This window comes from Petromyzon marinus, chromosome 34 (assembly GCF_048934315.1).
Source record: "Petromyzon marinus isolate PM22_M1 ecotype Great Lakes invasive population chromosome 34, UKy_Petmar_22M1.pri1.0, whole genome shotgun sequence".
Taxonomy (NCBI): domain Eukaryota; kingdom Metazoa; phylum Chordata; class Hyperoartia; order Petromyzontiformes; family Petromyzontidae; genus Petromyzon; species Petromyzon marinus.
The window spans coordinates 1,492,604-1,517,142 of record NC_133700.1 but is presented as its reverse complement, the minus strand read 5'-3'; the positions used below and the strand labels follow the sequence as shown (position 1 = coordinate 1,517,142).

The following is a 24,539-nucleotide window of genomic DNA, read 5'->3' as shown; positions in this document are numbered from 1 at the left end:
CACTCCCCACGTGCTCTGTTATTGGTGACATCGGCGACTATTGCTCGTGTCCACGTGACGCCAGAGAACAGGTCGGGATGGGGGGGGGTAGGAGCCGGTTCGGGTGCAAGCTGGGAAAAGTTCCATAAATTTTACTCCAACTCTTTCACGAACGAATTGAAACGTTTTAATGTTCACGAATCAAATTGTAGAGCGAGCAAACCAGGGGATCTGTTCACGCTCTCGTTCACCCACATTTGTCTTCGCAGGCTCCTGGCGGCAGCCTCCCACTGCCCTCAATCTGCAATAACAGGTCCCTGCAGGGTGGGCTGGTAGAACAAGTCTCTGCGCTGTCTATTGCTGATTTTACACCCAACAGCACGAGATTTCACTTCGTTAAAGAATTGAAAGGGGACGGACGGACACATTAATCTATTGCAGGCTGGTACACTCAGTTTACAACTTCGTTCCTACCAGTATAAATGTCCCCTGAACTGACGACGAGCATATCACCCGGCAACGTTCATTTAAATAAAATGAACGTGTTTCAATTACACAAAACCAACTGAACGTTATCACGGTGCAGTAAAACCGCAGCAATGTCACCGAGTCAAGGGATGGAATGCAGGAGTCCCAGCGTAGCTGGGACATGTCACCCGTCATCGTCGTCATCACAACCGCTCCATCCAAACACGAGCTCCCACAGGGTCCTACTGGGGTATTCTCTGTACCTCGCTGGTGTAGACACAAAGCACCCTGCAGGGCAGTCGGGATTCTGTTTGAATATCAATCGACGACACAAATTTGCCCAAACATGATGCCAAAGACGCGGGAGTAGAGGGGGGGGGGGGAGCTAAATGACTGTTCGCGTTTAAAACCACAGGAGCCCAACACTAAAATCCAAACTCGACTGCCCGTGCCATGACAGGCAGCTGCAATAAACTTTGTCCACCCAGCGCTGCCCGAACGATCACGGCCCTTCCCACGGACAGCGATTCGTTCTCTTCACCATTTCTCGCGGTAAACGTCTCTCGATGCCGCGGTTGGGGCTGCTCATATCAAACGCCACGAGTCCGAAAGGCAAGGCAGGGAGCGGGGGGGGTCACAAAACACTGGGCAAGTGGGCTCGCCACAAGGACGGGGCCCTTCACCGAAACACCAAGACTCAGAACACGAGAAGGGAGGCTGGAAATGATTTCATTGCGACGACAAACAAAAACAAAGTAACCGGCGCAATAATTCGAGACTCGGATTAAAATGAGATCAACACATGAGAACAGGTGTGACCCTTTCTGGCAATGCAACAGGTGGCGTTACGATGTGAAAACACCAAACACAGATACTTGTGGTGAACATGCAAGCAAAACAAAACATGGTCCGGGTAGTACAGTCCCACCTCGGTATACGGCCGCTTTGGAATACGTCGAATTTGGTACACGTCGTGTTTTTGACGAGATAAAAAAATGTCTTGGGATACGACGCCTCGCTTGCTCGAACTTGTATGGGTCGGGGATGAGTCACCGCGTCAACGCGCAGACCCCGTTCACGACTGAGACGAAGCGCCGCTCCTCGGTCTGCCTGTACATCTCGTTCAGTGCACAACCCTTGCTAGAACTCCGTGAAATTTTCACGTGCGTTTATTCTAATGTAAGTTACGCATTTTAGTAATAATAAGCGGTGTCTACATTATCTTATACAACCCCATTAATGTATAATATGCCATATAAAATATCATTTCTTATACTCCGGAACGGATTATTTCCGTTCCCTTGATTTCTTATGGGAAAAATTCGTTTGGTATTCGTCATTGTCGGTGTAAGTCCTCCGACCTTCTGGAACGAATTAGCGACGTATACCGGGGTACCACTGTATATGCAAACTGATTGGTCCACACCAGAGACAGCTTTCTTAAGAGCTTAGTCTCAGTGTTAGACCGACTGGCAAGAGAGGTCCCATTAGGAGCAACACAGTACTGGGCGTTGTTTTCGACAGATTAAAATGCTTATGACCCAACCACAAGGCTCTACTAACCTGATGCCATCGAGATGTACAAAGTGGCAAGAGCAACGAAGTCAGCCGTGGTTTCAACTGCAACGCTACAGAGTTGAGAATACATCACGTGACAGCTTATCAGTAATAATTAAAAACTTTAATCTTCACAATATTTGAAATGGTTGGATGAAAACCTAAATCTTACGTGTGTGTGTGTATATTTTTCATATTCTTAAAATAAATTGGTTACATTGTAATGAAATAAAACTATATGTTCGGTTTGATGCAGTGTATCGGACAGTGAACCGTGACCGTCCAGAGGTCGCCATCTTTCGGTATCTAAAATCCGCCCCCCCCCCAAGTTCTGCCTCAAACTCGACCTTTGTAAGACGAAGCACAACACGTCTGAATTTCGACTGCGCCGACGGCTACCAGATTCTAGAGAAACTGATCCTTCAGATTCTAGAGAAACTGATTCTGTAGATTCTAGAGAAACTGATTCTCCAGATTCTAGAGAAACTGATTCTGTAGATTCTAGAGAAACTGATTCTCCAGATTTTAGAGAAACTGATTCTCCAGATTCTAGAGAAACTGATTTTGTAGATTCTAGAGAAACTGATTCTCCAGATTCTAGAGAAACAGATTCTGTAGATTCTAGAGAAACTGATTCTCCAGATTCTAGAGAAACTGATTCTGTAGATTCTAGAGAAACAGATTCTCCAGATTCTAGAGAAACTGATCCTTCAGATTCTAGAGAAACTGATTCTGTAGATTCTAGAGAAACTGATTCTCCAGATTCTAGAGAAACTGATTCTGTAGATTCTAGAGAAACTGATTCTCCAGATTCTAGAGAAACTGATTCTCCAGATTCTAGAGAAACTGATTTTGTAGATTCTAGAGAAACTGATTCTCCAGATTCTAGAGAAACAGATTCTGTAGATTTTAGAGAAACTGATTCTACAGATTCTAGAGAAACTGATTCTGCAGATTCTAGAGAAACAGATTCTCCAGATTCTAGAGAAACTGATTCTGTAGATTCTAGAGAAACAGATTCTCCAGATTCTAGAGAAACTGATTCTGTAGATTCTAGAGAAACTGATTCTGTAGATTCTAGAGAAACAGATTCTCCAGATTCTAGAGAAACTGATTCTGTAGATTCTAGAGAAACTGATTCTCCAGATTCTAGAGAAACTGATTCTCCAGATTCTAGAGAAACTGATTCTCCAGATTCTAGAGAAACTGATTATGTAGATTCTAGAGAAACAAATTCTCCAGATTCTAGAGAAACAGATTCTGCAGATTCTAGAGAAACTGATTCTCCAGATTCTAGAGAAACAGATTCTGCAGATTCGGGAGCCAAACAAATTCTGCAGATTCGAGATATAAACAGATTCTGCAGATTCGAGAGCTAAACGGATTCTGCGTAATAAAACATTGTCAAGGGTCTGTTGAGTTTATGCTGACTGTGTGTATTACGTGTGTCGCAACGACGACGCGACGTGACGGGGTCCGCGCATTGCCCGCATTTTTTTTTTTAAATCGTCGAGCAAAAATTTCGCGAAGAATGGAACTCACGTGGCGATCCGGACGCTCCTGAAGAAATGACCGCAGGTCCTCTCCCCTCTCCACCTCTTACCGCATCTGCAGGACGGACGCGGCGAGCGGAGGGGACCCTAAACCCCCCCCCGTGACTGCCGCTTGCATACGAAAGGGCGTGCACGAGTGAGAAACCGGGACCCCCCCCTTTGAAATTAATGAAATGAGTGCGTGGACGTACGTGATCATTTCACGTTGAAAAGGAAATGCTGGGATCTTGTCCTTGTACGTTTTGATACTATACTCTATAGAGTTCTGTACTATTCACAGTTCTATATTCACACAGACTCACACCAAAATATATTACTACCCCGTGACCTTTGGGAGCGAAATCAGCGCACCAACAGACCCGCAGGATCACACGCCCTGGCAACCACCGCACACCCTGGCAACCACCGCACTCCCTGGCAACCACCGCACACCCTGGCAACCACCGCGCGCCCTGGCAACCACCGCACGCCCTGGCAACCACCGCACGCCCTGGCAACCACCGCGCGCCCTGGCAACCACCGCACACCCTGGCAACCACCACACGCCCTGGCAACCACCGCACGCCCTGGCAACCACCGCACGCCCTGGCAACCACCGCGCGCCCTGGCAACCACCGCGCGCCCTGGCAACCACCGCGCGCCCTGGCAACCACCGCGCGCCCTGGCAACCACCACGTGCTCTGGCAACCACCGCACGCCCTGGCAACCACCGCACGCCCTGGCAACCACAGCGTGCACCGCGCCCATGCGGGCGATTGTTGGGAGTGGGGGGGGGTGCCACGTCGCTGGGTGTGGGCGAGTGTCTGGAGATGACCGCACGCCGACGGGGCCCACGGCTCGGGCGAGCGGTGCCGGGCGACGGGGCGCCCGCCGGCCCCTAGCGCGGCTTGTAGGTGGCCATGTTGCGCGGCTCGCTGCTCGGCACGCACCAGTCGTCGGCTTCGTGCGCCTCGTGGTAGTGGCGCCACGCCGACTTGTTGTAGACGGGCAGCCGCTCCACCGACTCGCTCGACAGCGCCTGCGCACGCACACAAACAAAGATAACAAAGATCCCCCATATAGCCTTAACAGACTGTAGGGGCAAGTGCTGTTAGCGAGCACCTATGAAGGCCGGAACGGTACACGAGGGGGTGGGTGGCCAGTACCACGCCCGACCGCCTTTGTCTCCCTAGTGGCGATGTTTGCACACCGCACCAGGTACTCATTTGAGGCTGAGTCGACCTAGGGGAGGCCCGGGACCGGTTCAGATAATCGTCACTGGTGTTGGCCGTGAGCGGGAATCGAACCCGGGTCGCCAGGTTCATAGCGCAGCGCGCTAACCGCTACACTACCACACGCACGCACACACACGCACGCACACACACACGCACACAGGCCGGCCGCCCTCCGCTTCACCGCATACATGGGACGAGGCGCCCGCCGGGTTACGGATCGCGACCGGCAGCGCAGCACCGCACGCGCGTTACACAATCGGCAAGATTATTTATACTGGGGGAATCCGACGAGCCGTGAAGCTCTTTCTCCGCAGATGTCCAGGAGTTCACGTCCAGAGAAGCAAGTGGGTCGGGACAATTCTTTCCGTCGCACGGCGGCACTGCGGCCTCGGTGGGAGCGCATCTTTTTTCGGCGGCACCGCTTCAACACGATCAGCATCTTTATTCAGACCGGAGGAGGGTAAATCCGATGAGCTATGAAGCTGTTTTTTTCCCCGCGGATGTCCGGGTCGGCAAGTTACAACAACAAAAAGTAACGAAGAGACGACAGGAGTGCAAAGTAAGAGAAAAAGGAGAGCAAGTCACTAAAGGTAAATAAATAACGTACAGAAGGACACATTTCATCAGCACGTACATTCCTGCTGATCCGTCAACACCAAATGTAAGTTCGGGCAAGGCAGCAAAAGCAGCAACAACAACAGTCCCAGACCACATCAAGACGACTCACAGTCCCTAAATTTAATTGCACATTAAAATGTAACCAATGTTGGTGTTAAAAGGCATGGACCTTGTTAGACATGGATGCTAGTTCAACACAAAACTACACAATACACAACTCAAAGTAATCATTTGTGTTGTTGTGGAGAATATTTAATTATGCTCATGATTATTTTCTTTTCTCATTAACAGCGATTCCTTCCGTTGATTTTTAGGCGACGGGCCACACGCCACCACACTCTTTTTCAGAAGCGACCTGGCCACAAATGATAGTCCAATTAAGTGGCAGCTTATCATGTGGAGATTTATAGCAGCCAATTTCCAACCCATGTTTCTAAATGTGGAGGGAAAAACCGGAGGATCCGGAGAAAACTCCACGCGACCACGGGGAGAGAGACACTCAAACCGCAAATATAAAACAGGTGTCAGGGTCGAACGCACGACCTCCTGTACACCAGGCGAGGTTGTTAACATCTCACCGTCGCGGCAACCCCGTGCCCTTGGCCGGATCGCAAAAAAACTCAACGCCCTGCCGTAATATACTGCCAAGCTTCCACACGACGACGTCACGTCGTCCCGGTAACGGCGGCCTCCTAGTCCATCGCAGCTCCCCCACCGATCTCAGAGCAGCCAGCTCACCTTCAGGTAGACAAGGGCGGAGGTGCCGTGCCCCTCCATGGAGTACAGGTGAATGTCCCCCTGGAAGTAGCGAGCGTAGAGCCGGGAGAGGGGCAGCCCGTATCCAAAGCCAGCCTGAATGCCACACGCGCAAAAAAAAGGCCGCTGCCCTGCAGCACGCTGGGGATCTGCGTTCCGTGAATATCTCTCAGCCCCGCTGCAGCACGGCGGGAGCTGCCACGGGTCACAATCACTGTAGGGGGGCCTGAATTAGCCTGGAATGTGTGTGCAAGTTTGTCCGTGCTTTGTAATTGGCCATGCTAGATCCGTGTGGCTGGAGACAAGGGGTCTCTGTACAGAAACAGACTGAATGGAGACTGGTTACCCAGGATGCAATGAGTCGGCAAATGCTGGTTATTTTACTTTGAATGCAAATGAAATGTGCATAATATAAATGTTTGATGTGTTACGAGTTTGTCTGTTACCTAGTATCCACTCATGAATAACTATGCACATACCAATGAAGTACTGGTCATCGGGAAACATCCTTAAAATATTTGTTTTTATCATCAGAGCCCGATGGAGGACAAGGTCTATTTTGTAATCTCCAACTGTTGTTCACTCCATCTTAATGGCCTTTTCGTATGTACGTCTGTATGTATGTTTTACTTATTTCGCACTGTACGTAGCCAACCGTGATCATCGGAGGTACGGGGGAACTCAAGACAAAAAGCTGTTTTAAATAAACGAGTTTTCAATCTCAAGGTTAAAGTGCATAGCTCCAGAGGCTTCCTAATATCGGAAGAGCTTTCCAGACGGCCACATAAGCGCATCCGAAAGCACGTGATGCAAACGCGATGAAGAAGGGCCACTGCCCCGAAACATGGCCGATGACACTTTATGATATTCCGTTTTGTGCAGCGCTCTTGATGAACGCACCAAGTCGCGCTCCGTCGATTTGCGTGTGTCCACCACTGCCAAACGCATGCGGCAACCGCCAGATCACGTGACCGGGCTATGGCGCCCGCCGCTCGGCTTCCGTACCAGGGGGGCAGCACGGGAGGTGTCCATGCGTGGTCGGGGCGCGGTGGAGTACATGTAGTTGAACAGCCGGTCGATTTTTCGGAGAGGCACCCCGCCTCCCTTGTCGCTCATCTGTCAGGGCACACGGCAACGCGGCCACGGTGACGAAGCCAGGTCACTCGGGGCGGTGTCACCGTCCAAACATCTCCGCTCGTCGCGTGGCATCGTCACGCGCTGTGTAGCTTCGTGGCAGACGAGGACTCACGGCTGACGGGGGCGGCCGCATTGCTGTGTACGCGCTGGGCCGCTCGCCAGCGTTCGGTACAAGCCGAGGAGACACTGAATGTCGAAACCAGTGCAGAGTTGGGCTCGTGTTGAACCAACGCTGATGAAAAATAAATCATAAGGCCCTGTGGCTAATGAGATGTGTAAACAAACGCCATTATTTTGGACGTGGAGGGACAGATACAGGAAGTAGAAATTGTGTCTGCCCATTTTTTTTTTGCATTAAAAGATGTAAATTCCATACAGATGTAGTTGGCGAAAGAAACACACGTGTGCGATTTGTAGTAAACAGCGAGAGACTGGTGGTCGTAGGATTGTGCCTTTCTTGATTGTACATTGTACACAGCAATCACCGCCACCGACTGGCAGTCCAACGCCCCAGGTCACTCTTGCGAATGAGAGGATACTGCTCCCTCGAGCTCTCACCACCCGGTTAAACAAAGTACACCTTTGATTTAAAGCTTTCGTGACTGCAGTAATTCATATTCTTAGCTCTTTCGGTAAAGTCACGTTGAAGGGACTTTACCGAAAGAGCTAAGAATATATAAAGTACACCTGAAACTTGGTCTGAATTAGTCCTTACCTGGTCACAGGTAAAGGTCATCTATCCTTAGTTCGGAGCCTGTTACGAGGCCACACCTCCGATCAGCACGGTTGGCTACGTACGATGTGGAAGAAGTTCAACGTACATATATGTACGTACAAAGGCAGCGCATTCGCCCCCTGTTGCAGAGGTTCACCGTTCGAATCCGCCAGGCTGCCGTGGTTAATGCTACGGGTGCATTAAGCATAAAATACTCGCAGTGTGCTTCACAGGGCACGTTACAGGTCCCGTGGTGTAATTCCAAGGAGGGAGGGAGGGAGAATGGCGTGATCTAAATTTGTCGAGTAAAAAAAAACTACTTGCAAATTACTTCATTTGGAAACCCTTAGCAACCTTCGCGAAAACTTAGCTGGACCCACCAGAAGGAGAGTCTCCGAGACTCGGTGAGTCACACTGCACACTGCAGGTATAGCCGCAACATCCGGCAGTGTATTCTAATTTATTTATTCACGGCAAACGCGGGCGGGGTGCCATCAGGCGTCCTGCGTGGGCCTGTCAACCCAGGGCAATGGAGGTCATTCCACACCCCACAACTGCAATACGCCGGAGGGGAGGGGCTGTAACTTTAAACACCAACCAGGTCCTGCCTACATTGCGAGCATTCGTGCCGCGAATCAATCGGAGTATTTACTGTATCGGTGCCGCCGCGGTGCAACTGTCAGCACCACCGGACTTGTAATCCAGAGGTCGGCAGTTCGATTCCATCTTCCGATGCGGCGGTGACAACCCCACAACCCACGATGCTCGTGCCACTCAGCAGACTAAACGAGTCTATAACCATCGATTGGCAGGTCGCTTATCGGTGGGGGGGGGGGGGGGGCGGATGTAGAGTTTGGGTACACCTCATCAAAAACGTCTGGTTAAACGTGGAGGAGCAAACCAAAAACACCCTCTAGAAGGGGTGTTCTAGAGCAGCGGTGGGCAACCGGCAGCCCGCGGGTGGCATGCGTCCCGTGGAGCCACTCGCGGTGGCCTGGAGGCAGGGGGTCAGCAACCAAAACAACAGCAACAAGAGGAGCCGTTTTTTGTCAAATTCGGTCCCAAAAAAACAACAACTCAATACTTCAAGATTTCCGCAACGCGATGCGAACGGAGTGACCGCGGTCCTTTCGTGAATAATAACGGCACGAAGCGCGGCCCTTCAAGAGCCGCACGCAGGTTGCCGACCCCTGGGTCTAGGGCGACGCGTGGGGGTCACACGCCGGCCCGCTGAGACGAAGGAGGGCCGCACGTGTCGGCCCGCCGACTCGTCTGGGTTGCCCGTCGCCACTCGAGAGCCCCCCCCGCCCACCCCAACGCCGTCCCGTTGCCTCGCACATTCACCACGGGGCCGCTCGGGGTTCGTCAAATCCGCTGTTGCCCTCGGATTACCTCTCGGCCGAACAAGGCGAATGTGTGAGAACACCTTGACAGTCCCCGGACAGCCTTGCGGGGGAGGTAATAATAATAATAACTGCGCACGTCCAACGGGCTATGAATAGAATGCAGCCCGAGGTGGGGCTCATCTACAAATTTGTGGCTCCGAGCCAACGGTGGAAATTCCACATTGCTATAGAGAGGGGGGGGGGGAGGGGGGCGGCGGCAAGACTTAAGATACATCGCAGGAGTTGTCGCGGGGAGTACCCGTATGGTGAGGTCCTCCTTGCCCAGCGCCACCAGCACCTCGATGGGGGGGTACACCAGCGTGTCGGCCGCGTGGTGCTCCACCGTGGCACGCATCGCGTTCTGCCACGGCACACAGAGCACGCACGGCACTTAACATGTACGCAGCACACGCACAGCGCATGCGGGGCACACACACGGCTTATACAAAAGACAAAGATCCCTCGTATCGCTTTAACAGACTGTAGGGGCAAGTGCTGTTAGCGAGCGCCTATGAAGGCCGGCACGGCACACGAGGGAGTTGGTGGCCAGCATCACGCCCGGCCGCCTTTGTCTCCCGAGTGACGACATTTACACATCGCACCGGGTACTCATTTAAGGCTGAGTCGATCTAGGGGAGGCCCAGGACTGGTTAGAATATTCGCCACTACTATTGGTCGTGAGCAGGAATTGAACTCGGGTCGCCGGCTTTGTCGCGCAGCGCGCTAACTGCTACACCACCGCTCCCACCGCTACACCACCGCTCCACAACGCATACCCATAGCTTGTACTCAGCATCCGGCACACGCACCACAGCCAGCTTAGGTTGTTGTCTTTCCCCCGCACCTCCCATTTAGCAAGGTTGGCTACGTACGGTGCAAAAGAAGTTCAACATACATACAGAAGATGAGCACGATACACAGCACGATACACAACACACGAGCATAATACACAACACGTGCAAGATACACAACACATGAGCACATTACATAACACATGATCCCAGTACACAACATGAGCACGATACACAACACACGAGCACGATACACAACACACCAGCATGATACACAACACACGAGCATAATACACAACACGTGCAAGATACACAACACATGAGCACATTACATAACACATGATCCCAACACACAACATGAGCACGATACACAACACACGAGCATAATACACAACACGTGCAAGATACACAACACATGGCGCACGCGTAGACAACAGGAGACGAACGTGAGCCCAGGACAGTTCACGGGCACAGCCAACCCAGTGTCACTCCGGTTTCAAAGAAATCATCTGGCCATTCTAAGAGAGAGAGAGTCACAGCAGCAGCATCAGCCTTACCTTGAAAAGTTCAAACAGCATGTGGTACAGGTGGGAAGGCACATTCACCACGTGGATGGCCTGTTTGGGCGTCTGGGCTGGAAACACACGCACGCAGGCACGCACGCACACTCGCGTCAACACTGCACGCAGCGCGCTATCCACCCAGCGTGTAACGCTCCAGCGTTGCACACGGATTAGCACCTCCGATTCGCACGGTCGGCCACGTACGGTGCATACGCACGGACATGCACGCGTGTCGGGTGGTGGAGGGTTACGACACATTTATAAATAACGCGATCTAACCCAAAAACCTTTATTATGAAGGACATGCACGCGGTTCGCCGATTTGAGGCAGGCCCGCACGATTTACAGTTGTTTTGCTATCGGTGGCGTTTGTTGCGCAATGGTGTCAAGTGCACAACAATCCCAGCCAAGTATGTTTCCAGTTAGCTTGGCGAATTGTGAAATACGTGAAACCAGGCGCTTAAAAGTTGGTGCCACACAAAAGTACGCGTCCGTCCAGTGCTCACCGAGCTGCATTGGCTTATGGTTCCTGAACGAATGCATTATTATCAGGCCGCGCTCATTACACGCAAGGCGCTTGCCACAATGTAAACCACAATACCTTGCTGATCTCGTCAACGAGCAGCGGCTTTTGGCTAAGCCATCGAACAAAGACGGTCACCGCATCGTGCACTTTCAGATGCGCTTCTACGGCCGTCTGGAAAGCTCTTCCTTCCGATATTAGGAGCTATGCAATTTAAATCTCGATTGAAAACTTGAGGACTGCTTTTAATGTTTAGTTTGTTGCCCTTCCACTGCACCTCTGATATGTGCGGTGGGCTAAGTGCGGTGGGCTATGTACGGTGGACGAGGTAGTTAACATCTCACCACCGTGGGTTCGATCCCTACTCTGACACCATCCTGTATATTTTAAATCTGCATGTTCTCCTCGTGGTTTCGTGGATGTCTCTCCGGGTCCTCCCCAGTTATTCCCTCCACATTTAGAATCAACAACAAGCGTTGAGAATATTTGGCCGCTGCTATAAATTTCCACACGATAAGCCACTTCGTTGAGCTCTCATTCGTAATAGCCAGGTCACTTTTGAAAAAAAAAAGCGTTACATAGTTCAGTGGTAGTCTTACTTGATAAAATAAAATTAAAAAATAGTGTAAACATTCCAGGAGGTGATGGACATACCATTGCACTCGGTGATTTCCAGTTCGGGGGATGCCAAGTAATACTGGTCACAGAGCATCTTGGCATTCTCATAGGCATCTGCAGAAGGTGAAATTATTTTATACGGTGACAGAATATCTGAGAACAGTTGAGAATTAACTTCAGTTTGTTCGCGCAATTTTATTTTTTCTATCGCACTTGGTGCTGATAAATGTATTTGTGCGATTTACACGAAATGGCCAACCCTTAAAACCTGCTGGGGATACAATCTACAAATGACATCACATTACCCCTTGTCACTCTCCATCAAAGTCTTCCAAAGGTTACAGTTTGGCATTCCAACAAACACCCCACTGGGCAGTGATAGCAAATGTTTGCATAATGTGGGCACACTCACACACGCATAAAGCAAAGATAAAGATCCCCTGTATAGTCTGAACAGACTGTTGGGACAAGTGCTTTTAGTGAGCGCCTATGAAGGCTGGCACGGCACACGAGGGGGTGGGTGGCAACCACGCCCGACCGCCTTTGTCTCCCCAGTAGCGATGCTTACACACCACACCAGGTACTCATTTGAGGCCGAGTTGACCTAGGGGAGGCGAAGGACCGGTTCAGATAATCGTCACTTGTGTTGGTGGTCATGAGCAGGAATCGAACTCGGGTAGCCGGGTTCGTAGCGGAGCGGCTGCACTACCCCTGACACACACTCACACAAAGACATAGATCCCCCGTATAACCAGCACAGACCGCTGGGGCGAGTGCTGTTAGCAAGCACCTACACTCCCACACACACTCACACACTCATTCACTGACTCGCACACGCACTCGCACCGACTCGCCCGCTCCGACTCACTCGCACCGACTCGCTCAACTGTGGCTGAGCGCGCCGAGGCCATACAACACTGCTCGTACTTTTAAACCATCGCAGCCGATTGGGAATGAGAACAGATTTCAAATGCACTCTGCTGACAACAGAATGCGCTGCCCTGACATCATCAGTAACTGCAGCCATAAATGCGAAAGGAAACGAATGTTTTGTGATCCAACGGCTAGCAGTGGTGACGGTGCGTATTCGTCGCTCGCTCCGCGGCATTGGCGGCTGCTGTTGAGTGCTCACCTTTGATGACGCCAACCACGTCGCAGTTCGGGTCGATGCTGCCGATGTGCTTGGGGTGAGCGGGGTTCACGCCTCCTCCAAACAGCAGTGCTGGAGAATAGTTAACAGTCACCGCTTAGCCTCTTAACCCATCGCCATCATCACCATCATCGTCTCTTAGAGTGCAGAGTTAATCATCACCGCTTCGAGTGCACGGTTAATCATCGCCACCTCGGCTGTATTTGTCCACAACATGCATCTCCCAGGTCAATGGTTCCCAGCCAGGGATCCAATTACTGCTGGTAGTGTGAAGAGGTCATGGGAAGTGGTCCCCGGAACTCCCCATTGCACAACTACAGCTCATTGCACCACTCTTTCGAATGTATTCACACCTCACCAACACAACTGGCTGTTGACCAGTTTTGTCAATTTCTGGCAACGTTGAGAGTAACAAAACGAACAAGCCTCCCTCCCAGCCGTCAGCCACCCTATGGCCTTCTGGCAGTCAATATTTTCATACGTAATTGGTTCAACACAAGCAAACTCTGGAACAGTTTTGACATTCGGTGTCTCGCAAGCAGAGTCAGGCTAACTCAAATTTGTTTTTCCCCAAGTACAGGGTGGCCAGCAAAAAAGCTACCCGAGGGTTGACGATTGACCGACCCCGGGGGGGGGGGGGTCAACGTCGATTCTGAACGCGTGCCCCAGGTTACGTCGCGACTTTAAACCAAGTCGCGTACTGCCACTTCAAAATGAGCCACCATTCACCCACTGAGTAAACTTTTGTTAATATTGCGATGCTTGTCGAGTCTTTGTTTTTGTTTTACGTTCTGAAGGAACGCCATCGCGTCGTTAAAGCCCTTTTGAAGCATTTATTGAAAAACTAGCTGTACTACCCGGCTTCGCCCGGGACTTGGATTCACCACACCCGGCCGCCTTTGTCTCCCCAGTGGCGATGTTCACACCACAACAGTTACTCGTTTTAGGCTGAGTCGACCTAGGGGAGGCCCAGGACCGGTTCAAATAATCGTCACTGGTGGTGGCCGTGAGCGGGAATTGAACTTGGGTCGCCGGGTTTGTAGCGCGGCGCACTAACCGCTACACTACAATGCGTTACGCTTCCACATGGGAGGGTCACGTGACAGATTTGACGTCATAGCTCACTTGCCGTGCAAAAAATATATACATTATTGAGTCCCCCCCCCCCCCCCAAAAAAAAGTGAATTTTAATAATTGTTGCATGGTGTACAGTCTGGAAAGTACCCACATGGCAAATTTGCAGTTTGGTGCATGTCGGGAAGTACGCTAAACATTTTTAACAGACACATTCACAACTTTGCCTTTTATATATATGGAGATAAGAATGTAACTGTTTCAGAAATGTGTTTCGAACTCCTACCGGACTAATATAGATTTTATTTTCCAATGCTCTTTGCGGAACCACTGTGTTGTGAAAACTAAAAGCTTTTGTCTGCATGCCGTTACTGTTTAGCACTGTACTTGTGTGGTGCTGCTGTTACATTTTCCATGCGACTTCTAACCAAGGTCACCTTTGAAAAAGAGACATTAGTATCCAAGGTCCTCTCACCTGGCTATACAGGGTATTCATTATTATTACTGATGGGTTCACAGTGATGATGTCATCTTGCTCGATTTAAGACCAGAAGCAGAAAGATTGCTTCACCATTCTGGCAAATCGCCCGATGATGCTGGATGTAATTACCAGCGAAACGTCGTACTACTCAAATTGTTAATGTTGTGGATTTACTTTCCAACACACCGGTGGGCTGAAGTAGTAACTAACTGGCGCATTGTTTACGTTACAAGTCCCTTACTAATTGGCTGTGTCGGGTGGTGGAGGGTTACGACACATTTACACTTACGCGATCTAACCCAAAAACCTTGATTATGTGGGATTACTACATTAGTTAACCCTGGAAAACATCACTTGGGTCTAAAGACTCTTTTTCAGGAGGGTCCTGTTAAGTATACCTACATTAGTTAACGCTGGAAAACATCACTTGGGTCTAAAGACTCTTTTTCAGGAGGGTCCTGTTAAGTATACCTACATTAGTTAACCCTGGAAAACATCACTTGGGTCTAAAGACTCTTTTTCAGGAGGGTCCTGTTAAGTATACCTACATTAGTTAACCCTGGAAAACATCACTTGGGTCTAAAGACTCTTTTTCAGGAGGGTCCTGTTAAGTATACCTACATTAGTTAACCCTGGAAAACATCACTTGGGTCTAAAGACTCTTTTTCAGGAGGGTCCTGTTAAGTATACCTACATTAGTTAACGCTGGAAAACATCACTTGGGTCTAAAGACTCTTTTTCAGGAGGGTCCTGTTAAGTATACCTACATTAGTTAACCCTGGAAAACATCACTTGGGTCTAAAGACTCTTTTTCAGGAGGGTCCTGTTAAGTATACCTACATTAGTTAACCCTGGAAAACATCACTTGTGTCTAAAGACTCTTTTTCAGGAGGGTCCTGTTAAGTATACCTACATTAGTTAACCCTGGAAAACATCACTTGGGTCTAAAGACTCTTTTTCAGGAGGGTCCTGTTAAGTATACCTACATTAGTTAACCCTGGAAAACATCACTTGGGTCTAAAGACTCTTTTTCAGGAGGGTCCTGTTAAGTATACCACAGGGGGAGGCGATGACTGCCATGCGGTTCCCAGCTTAGTAGCTTGCGGGTAATTTTTTCTAATTTGGCAAATCTGGACCGCGACGCCAGTACACAATGGCCGACTCTTCTCCGAGTGGCATCATTGGATCTGTAAAGTCCACTGTGAAGCAGGCGGCAGATCGTTTATGGTTAACAGGCCCCGCAGTATGAATCGGTGGCGTCTTCCAGGATATCATCCGCGAACGTCTCTCTGCAACAAGCAGCGAGTGCGCTGCCGCCGGGCCAAGTCCCAGGAATTAACTGGGCGCCAAGGTGGCGATATGTTAACTTCAGACTTGATTCCCCCCCTACTTGGGTGTCTGTACATACATCTGGGGTTGTGTGTTTCCTCTCTCTCGTAAATTTAGCTCTTCTGTACCTGATGATGGCCGCTTGTGCTGCAACCGAAACGTCGTACGCTATTAAGTTATTTTATTATTTCTTATTCATACGTGACTTCACCGAAAAAAACAAAGAGTGATATGTTAACTTCCTCGCCTGCTGTGCAGCAGGTCGTGGGTTTGATCCCAACCCTAACGTGTGTACGTTTGAAGTTTGCATATTCTCCCTGTGATTGCGTGGATTTGTTTCCGGGTTCCTTCGGTTTCTCCCTCGACATTTAGAAACATCTTCTTTGGTTCTTTCGGTAAAGTCACGTAGAATTAGAATAAAATAATAAATTGATCAAATAAAATAACAATTTATTATTTTATTCTCATTCTACGTGACTTTACCGAAAGAACCAAAGAAGATGAATCCTTGCAGTCACGAAAGCTTTAAATCGAAATTTAGAAACATGCATCTCAGAGTTATTTGGTTACTATAAATATCCAAATGATACGTCACTTCGTTGAGCTATCATTTCTAGCCAGGTCGCTTCTAAAAAACAGTTATACAGGTCAGTGGGCTTTAGCTGGTAAAATATAAAATAGTTTGTATAGTCAATAGTTAGAATGTGATTTTTCTAAACGATAGTAGTACTGCCAGCAGCAGCCAATCCATAAACTCTTACAGTGATGGGGCGGAGACCAACGTCATGATGGCATGACCTCCGATTAGTGCAGCTGGCTACGTACGGTACGAAAGAAGTTCAACATACAACATAAGGATAGGCTTTACCCTTTCTGGAAATAAAACAGCAGGTGTTAAGATGTTAAAACACCAAAGAGATACATATTGCAAGGCATCAAGTCCGCATTAACCACACGTACTTGTGGCATAACATTCAAACGTGCCCTGATAATATACTGTACGCATTGTCTTTGAAACTGATACACGTCTCACCAGTGTCAGACCAGAGAACGCAGAAGGCGAACAGTACAAAGACAAATTCCAAAGTATTAATTGCTCGGGTTGAGCAGTTATGGCAAAAAGGGTCTCTCAGATATAACTGCTCAACCCGAGCTATTAATACTTTGATACTCGCATTCCCTTTGTGCTGTTCGCCTATTGGTGTTCTCCGGTCCCGTAGATATACAAACAACATACATACAACAGCTCCAGCTACAAAGATGCCTTTATAGCCTGAACAGACTGTGGGAGGAAGTGCTGTTAGCGAGTACCTATAAAGGCCAGCACGGCACACAAAGAGGTGGGTTGCCAGCACCACACTCGGCCACCTGTCTCCCTCGTGGCGATGTTGACACACCGCACCGGGTACTCGTTTGAGGCCGAGTCGACCTAGGGGAGGCCCAGGACCGGTTCAGATAATCGTCACTGGTTTTGACCGCGAGCGGGTTCGTAGTGCAGTGCGCGATCAGCTTTTCCACCGCTCTAGCTACACACACGCACGCACGCACTATTTTTATTTTAAATTTTACCAAACAAGAAGCGATCTCGCCACAAATGAGAGCCGTCACTTATATCAGCCATAGAAAAGATCACGTGGAAATTTATCGCGGCCAAATACGCTAAAACGCATGTTTCTTAATGTGGAAGGAAAACCAGAGGACCTGGGCAAAAATTCACGCGACCACCAGGAGAAAATGCAAACTCCAAATGTAAAGCAGGCATCAGGGTCAGGATCAAACCCACGACCTCCTGTAAACCAGGCGAGGTAGTTAACATCTCCCAGCCACCGTGATGATGATGAGAGACACGCAAACTCCAAATATACAGCAGCAACAGGCGTCAGGGTCGGGATCGAACCCACGACCTCCCGCAAACCAGGCGAGGCAGTAAACATCTCGCCACCGTGGCGCCAACACACACAAGGCTGTGGCCATGCTCTCAGACAGCCCTCACTGTGCTGGTTGATGAGCATGCGGATGGAGATACGGCTCATGTAGAAGCGGTCGAGGAAGTACTGAACGTTGGAGCTGGACACGGGATCCACGCCGTAGGCGTCCTTGTACTCAATCACGCCCTGGGCCATTGTGGGCACCACGTCGTTATGCCGGTTCCGGATCTTGATCAGCGTTTCCACAAAACTGGTGCGGCCACAGGGGGAGAGAAACAACACGTGGTAATGATGTCCAGACGTGCAGCTGCACAGCACTCGGATAAACAAACCAAGAGCACGATGAAGCAATCAGAAAAGGCTGAATTACGATCGTTGCAGATCGCATTCCGTGCCGTCACGCATTGAGAGTTTACCGAAAAGCATCCCAAATGGGATACATTACAGATATAATGAATGGTACACACTACAGTGCTCTTGGAACTGTACTGTAGACACTAGCACCTCTTAGAACACATCTGCTGGAAAGTCACACCCGGGGAAAGCCAACCCTACTCCTATTAGCCCAAGCAGCAAAGGGCGTTTAAACAAGGGCACATCTTAAACGTAGCCATCTCAATGACGCCTGTGGTACTTGGTGTGATATTAAGCGTGACGCTTTTGGCTGTAACAATACAGTCGTGTTCTAAGATAACGCGGCGGTAGTTGTGTTCCTAAAGAACACCGCGTTCTGGAAAAACCGTGTTATAATAAATAATAAATCATATAGGGTAAAGCACAGTCCGCGATAACACGCACGATGCGTACGCAGGGCTGAACAAAGACTGAGGTGCGTGGGTAGCATCTAGAAGCATCCAGCAGCATCCCAATGCCCTGTGCGATGCTACGCCGGGGCAGCCGTTGCAACCGCTTCATCGTACTCGCACTGCCACGTAGTTCTGCTCACTCGATCGCGTCATATCCGATTCGCATCCGCGTTCTAAAAAGATGTGTTCCCTCATACATTCAACGCGTTACATATCCAATTCGCGTCATGAAAACAAGGAGTGGCGTTATAGGAAGAACAGACTGTCATTTATATTTAATGCAACCTCACCTCAAGGGTCTGTGCAGAAAGGGTGGGGAAGTACACTGCATCGGGACAAACAGGCGGGCAGTTATAGGACAGGAAAACAGAAGGGTAACTGCCCTTGGACCTTAACGGGGCCCGGGGAAAACAGTGTGGATCCAGACGGTCCAGTGTTCTCACACACATGTTGAGAGTTGCGTCTTCCTCAGGGTCCTTGCGTTCGTAGTCGAGCATGTCCAGCAGGCTCTGGTTGTACCTGCAAGATAAAGGAGAGTTCCAATCGGACGCAAATCGAGCACACGGAGGGTCATCGACGGGTGAGCTGACCTCAAGCTCAGGCTCAACATTTTAACGCGGAAGAACGCACGGCTGACCTTATCCCTAAAGCCGCAACAGAACGTTCCGCTTCCAGTGTTCTTCGTGAAGCATTCATTCGTGTGCGATAAGAGGCTGATGGCTCCGTGATTCTTCCAAGTCAGTTTCATTATATTTTTTTAAAAAGCAGAATCTTGCGGGAGGTAGATAGATCGTTGCATGGAGATTGTATGTATGTATGTTGAACTTCTTTCACACCGTATGTAGCCAAACGTGCCAATCGGACATGCGGGGGAAGGACAACAAACTCACAAAATGCAGTTCTAAAAAAAAAAATGTTTTAGTGAAAACTTTGGGAGGCTTTTATCCAGCACTACACAGATCATGGGTGACAATGATGCGGGTTTGTGTTTCATCAATAAATGCTATTGTAACTTTTTCCATTTCATATTCACCTTTGCCACTGCAACAGCCATATGAACGCGTGTTTTTAAAGCCATCATATTTACATAAAATAAACGATACGTGTAAGGTCAATGAATCAGTGACAATACGAATGCTTCCTCGAGATGTACTATAAGCGGCAACGCCTGCTGCTCAAAATAGCCATCTTTTCCTATCGCACAAGCAGCTGGCACACACACACACACACATATCACACATCGCCTGTCATCGCTTCGCACCGCACACAGATGAAACACAAGACAACACTGTGCCCACTGTCCGACTCCACGATCTACACGTCCCCTAACGCCGGGCGCACGATTTTCCAGCTATTAAAACAACAAAAACGATCGCCCGATCGGCTGACTGAACGCATAATGAACCTGGCGTCGGTTTTCGCATCTCGGCGCAGTTGGGTTTCTCGGGTGTTGCGAGGGAGGGTCGTCCAGCGTAGTGCCCATCATCTTAGGTTTCACACGGAGAGACCTTGGCCTGACCGTGCCGCCCCGGGCACTGGGCAGACGCCACTCACCAGCTCTGAACGAGGCGTACGGACGGAGTCTGCAGGAGTTTGTCTGGGAGCAAATTAATCTCCTTCATGATGTTGCAGAGTCGCACCGGGAGCTCGTGGCGCAGGAAGGTGAAAGACGTTTTCTCACACGCATTCTCCGAGCCTGTCAACACGCGGGGTGGACAACAACAGGCATATAAAAAGTGTTGTTGTTGTTTGGAACCAATTCAAGGAGGAAGACCTGAACAGAGACTGGCTTTGACGACGACATCACAAGAGATTGGTGCCAGAAAGATGAGGCACTACTTGAGCATACTGGCACAAGACAGCGATGAAAGTGGAAACAGATGACGAAATGTGCAGTGTACACCTACGGGGGCTATCTGCCCATGGAGCGTGATGATGACCACGCGCACAAAACATGCGATTGCTTTCTTTCCCTGTTGCCCCCAGCTTGACCCCAATTGTGTTGCCGGCGCGATGTCCCGCGAGGAATAATCCAAATTGACACTCTCGCAGAGCTGTGCAAACCATCATATAGGAGAATGGTCCGCGGAAGCAGATATTACAGAACGACTTCTGAGACCCCTTCAAGTAACATACTTTTCACACTAGGGGACAGCACGCTCCCCACCTACCCTGCTCTAGAGTAATATTCATTGCTTGATAATCATACAAAATGTATATTTATTTTCCGAGCTGGAATTCAGCCAAATTAACTGCGTAACCAAATGTAACGTGAAGGTCTTTTGGTGCAGTCATTGGTGACCGGGCTGGAACCATAAACCCAATCGACTCGACAAGTCGGTTTAATCAGTGGCCTTTGCCAGCTAGGCACTAACCTCCGGGCGACTGGGCCAGCTCACATACAACAATATATAAGCACGAACACACACACACAAAGCGCGCACGTTTTAAGTAAACAAAACAGCCCGCACGCAGGCATATCTAAAATAAACATGCATGATAAATGATATGACCGCAGCAACGAAGTGTTAACGTAAAGCCAGCTCAACAGTGCTGTCACAGCTCGTGGGAATTCAAATACGATCCCTGCTATTCGTGGTTCATGCGAAATCAGTCACATGGGCCCAGCGCATACATAGAACTCTCCACCAAAGTTGGCGTCACTTGTCGGGGGGTTCAAATTTCTTGACAATGGACAAAATCAGTGAATTATGTGATAACCATTTTAAAAAAGTTTGTTATCGAAAGAATCCTCTGTCATTATCCAGACAAATACATCGGTGCGATTGAACGCTCTGCTACCTTAGGTGGTACAGGTATCCGTGTCTAGTTTGGCCAATGGATTAGGTTTCATACAGGCAAACTGTGTGGGCCGCATTTGACAACCAGTGTCTCGTCAGCAGCCAGGCTTTGCTTCTTGAACCGATGCTGGCGAACTGACAGCGCTTTCAGATGCGCTTCTGCGGCCGTCTGGAACGTTCTTCCTTCCGATATTAGGAAGCCACTGGAGCTACGCACTTTCAAATAATCTAGACTCATTTCTTTAGAACTGCTTTTTGAGGTTTAGTTTGTTGTCCTTCCCCCGCACATCCGATTCGCACGGTTGGTCAAGTACGGTGCAAAAGAAGTTCAACATACATTCCACATGGCGAGGCAGCAGCAGGGAGCAAGCAGGGAGCGATGGGCAGAGGGAAAACGAAGGGTAGCAGGGTGTCCGAGTGCGTGGGGAAGTGATAGGCCGATCTGGCGGTAGCAAGCAACGTCCAGCACGCGTCCAGCACGGGCACAGCACGGGTCCAGCACGGGTCCAGCACGCGCGTAGCACGGGTCTAGCACGCGCCCAGCACGGGTCCAGCACGCGCGCAGCACGGGTCTAGCACGCGCGCAGTACGGGTCCAGCACGGGCACAGCACGGGTCCAGCCAGCACGCGCGCGGCACGGGTCCAGCACGCGCGCGGCACGGGTCCAGCACGCGCGCGGCACGGTGCGGGGGTGCACAGCGGGGAGGGAGGCCGCTCTCACCGAAGTCCATGAACTGCTTCATGGAGAGTGGTGAGGGCGAGAATCGAGAGTAGTGCTCGATGTGGCGCGGGATGTTGCCCGCGCCGCTCTGCAGCAGCGCGCGAACCAACCTCATGGCGCGCGGAGAAGGGGGACACAGAGACAGCGGGAGACACCGGGAGGAGACGGAGACACGGGGAGACACGGGGAGACACGGAGAGACAGAGACAGCGGGAGACACGGGGAGACAGAGACAGCGGGAGACACCGGGAGGAGACGGAGACAGCGGGAGACACGGGGAGACACCGGGAGGAGACGGAGACAGCGGGAGACACGGGGAGACAGCGGGAGACACGGGGAGACAGCGGGAGACACGGGGAGACAGCGGGAGACACGGGGAGACAGCGGGAGACACGGGGAGACAGCGGGAGACACGAGGGGCAGACGAGACGGGGAGAGTCGCCGATCCTTCGGGGTCCCGGGCCCGCACTACGCGGCACCGCCGGGGGGCGGTCACGTGGGGCGGGAGACGTCATCAGCGCGCGACCTGGGCGCGCTTATTGGGCTTCTCTGTGGTAATTGTTGTAGTTGTTTGTGGTTGTTGTAGTTGTTTGTTGTAGTGGTTGTCGTGGTGATTGTTGTGGTTGTATTGGTTGTTGTAGTTGTATTGGTTGTTGTGGTGGTTGTCGTGGTGATTGTTGTGGTTGTATTGGTTGTTGTAGTTTGTTGTAGTGGTTGTCGTGGTTGTGTTGGTTGTTGTAGTTGTTGTATTGGTTGTTGTAGTGGTTGTCGTGGTGATTGTTGTGGTTGTATTGGTTGTTGTAGTTGTATTGGTTGTTGTAGTTGTGGTGGTTGTCGTGGTGATTGTTGTGGTTGTATTGGTTATTGTAGTTGTGTGTGGTTGTTGTGAATGTTGTAGTTGTTCTATTGGTTGTAGTTGTTTGTGGTTGTTGTGGAGGTGGTTGTTGTGGTGGTTGTTGTAGTTGTTCGTGGTTGTTGTTGTGGTTGTAGTTGTATTGGTTGTTGTAGTTGTTTGTGTTTGTTGTGGAGGTTCGTGGTTGTAGTTGTATTGGTTGTTGTAGTTGTGGTGGATGTTGTGGTGGTTGTGGTTGTTGTTGTAGTTGTTCGTGGTTGTTGTAGTTGTATTGGTTGTTGTAGTTTGTGGTTGTTGTGGAGGTGGTTGTAGTTGTATTGGTTGTTGTGGTGGATGTTGTGGTGGTTGTTGTAGTGCATGACTCGCTGATGAGTTCAATTCTCGACAATGGCAACTGGCCACGGGCAAAGCGCATCAACCCGAATGCCCGCCGGGGCTGTCTGTGCCGTGCGATGATTCATTCCCATCCGGGCTGAGGGCATCAAACCTGGCCCAGGGTGGTGGGGGCTGCATTCTGGTGTCGAACCACTCCAGGATGCGGTCGTTTCTAAGCAGGTTGGAACCTGGTTCTTAGTCCAGTACTGCCAGGGAATAACCTGGTGTCGTCTCGCACACCGTGGCTAGGAGATGGTAACTACCTCGCCTGGTTTGCAGGAAGTTCGTGGGGCTCTATCCCGGACCCCTGACGCCTGCTGCTGCTGTTTATTTGGAGTTTGCGGTGTTTCTCATCACCATCACGGTGGCTTGGAGATGGTAACTACCTCGCCGCATTTGCAGGAAGTTTGTGTGCCTCGATCCCGGACCCCTGACGCCTGCTGCTGCTGTTTATTTGGAGTTTGCGGTGTCTCTCATCACCATCACGGTGGCTTGGAGATGGTAACTACCTCGCCTGGTTTGCAGGAAGTTTGTGGGGCTCGGTCCCGGACCCCTGACGCCTGGAGTTTGCGGTGTATCTCTCCCCGTGGTCGTGTGGATGTTTTTTCTCCTCCAGGTTATAAACACGCGTGTAGGGCATTTGGCTGCTGTAACATTCCCGCGTGATAAGCCACTTCCGAAAAAAAAAGCTTACAGGAATAACGTGGCTCGGTGGGCCTTAACCCGGTGAAATAAAAACAAATTTCGATTTAAAGCTTTCGTGACTGCAAGGATTCATCTTCTTTGGTTCTTTCGGTAAGGTCACGTAGAATGAGAATAAAATAATAGAATAACACGATAAAATTCTCACGACGTTTCGGCCACAACGCAAGCGGCCGTCTTCAGGTGAAAGGTACAGACCTGTCGGGACGACAGAGCTTGAAGCGTCGTGAGAATTTTATTGTGTAATTTTATTATTTTATTCTCATTCTACGTGACCTTACCGAAAGAACCAAAGAAGATAAAAACAAAATTATCAAACAGTCGTCGGCTCGGGCTTCCCAGTAGATGGCAGCACGTGGCGTCGTGAAACTGGGAGGTAAATCAGCTGGTCATGCAAAAGCTCCGGGGATCGTGGATGCTGATCGTCGATGATTTTGGGATG

The 24,539-nt window shown here is 50.0% G+C and overlaps 1 protein-coding gene across 1 annotated transcript; it reads right to left on the bottom strand.

Moving 5' to 3' along the window:
- Nucleotides 1–1,159: 1,159 nt before the first annotated feature.
- On the bottom strand, nt 1,160–22,675 carry LOC116948561 (pyruvate dehydrogenase (acetyl-transferring) kinase isozyme 2, mitochondrial-like). Its single transcript, XM_032965327.2, has 11 exons — nt 22,168–22,675; nt 20,200–20,341; nt 19,093–19,164; nt 17,905–18,089; nt 13,010–13,099; nt 11,914–11,991; nt 10,731–10,807; nt 9,642–9,743; nt 7,151–7,261; nt 6,128–6,241; nt 1,160–4,575 (listed from the first exon to the last, which is right to left on the bottom strand). The coding sequence occupies exons 1-11, from the start codon at nt 22,280–22,282 to the stop codon at nt 4,435–4,437; spliced, it is 1,227 nt and encodes a 408-aa protein (XP_032821218.1). The 5' UTR covers nt 22,283–22,675; the 3' UTR covers nt 1,160–4,434.
- Nucleotides 22,676–24,539: the final 1,864 nt, after the last annotated feature.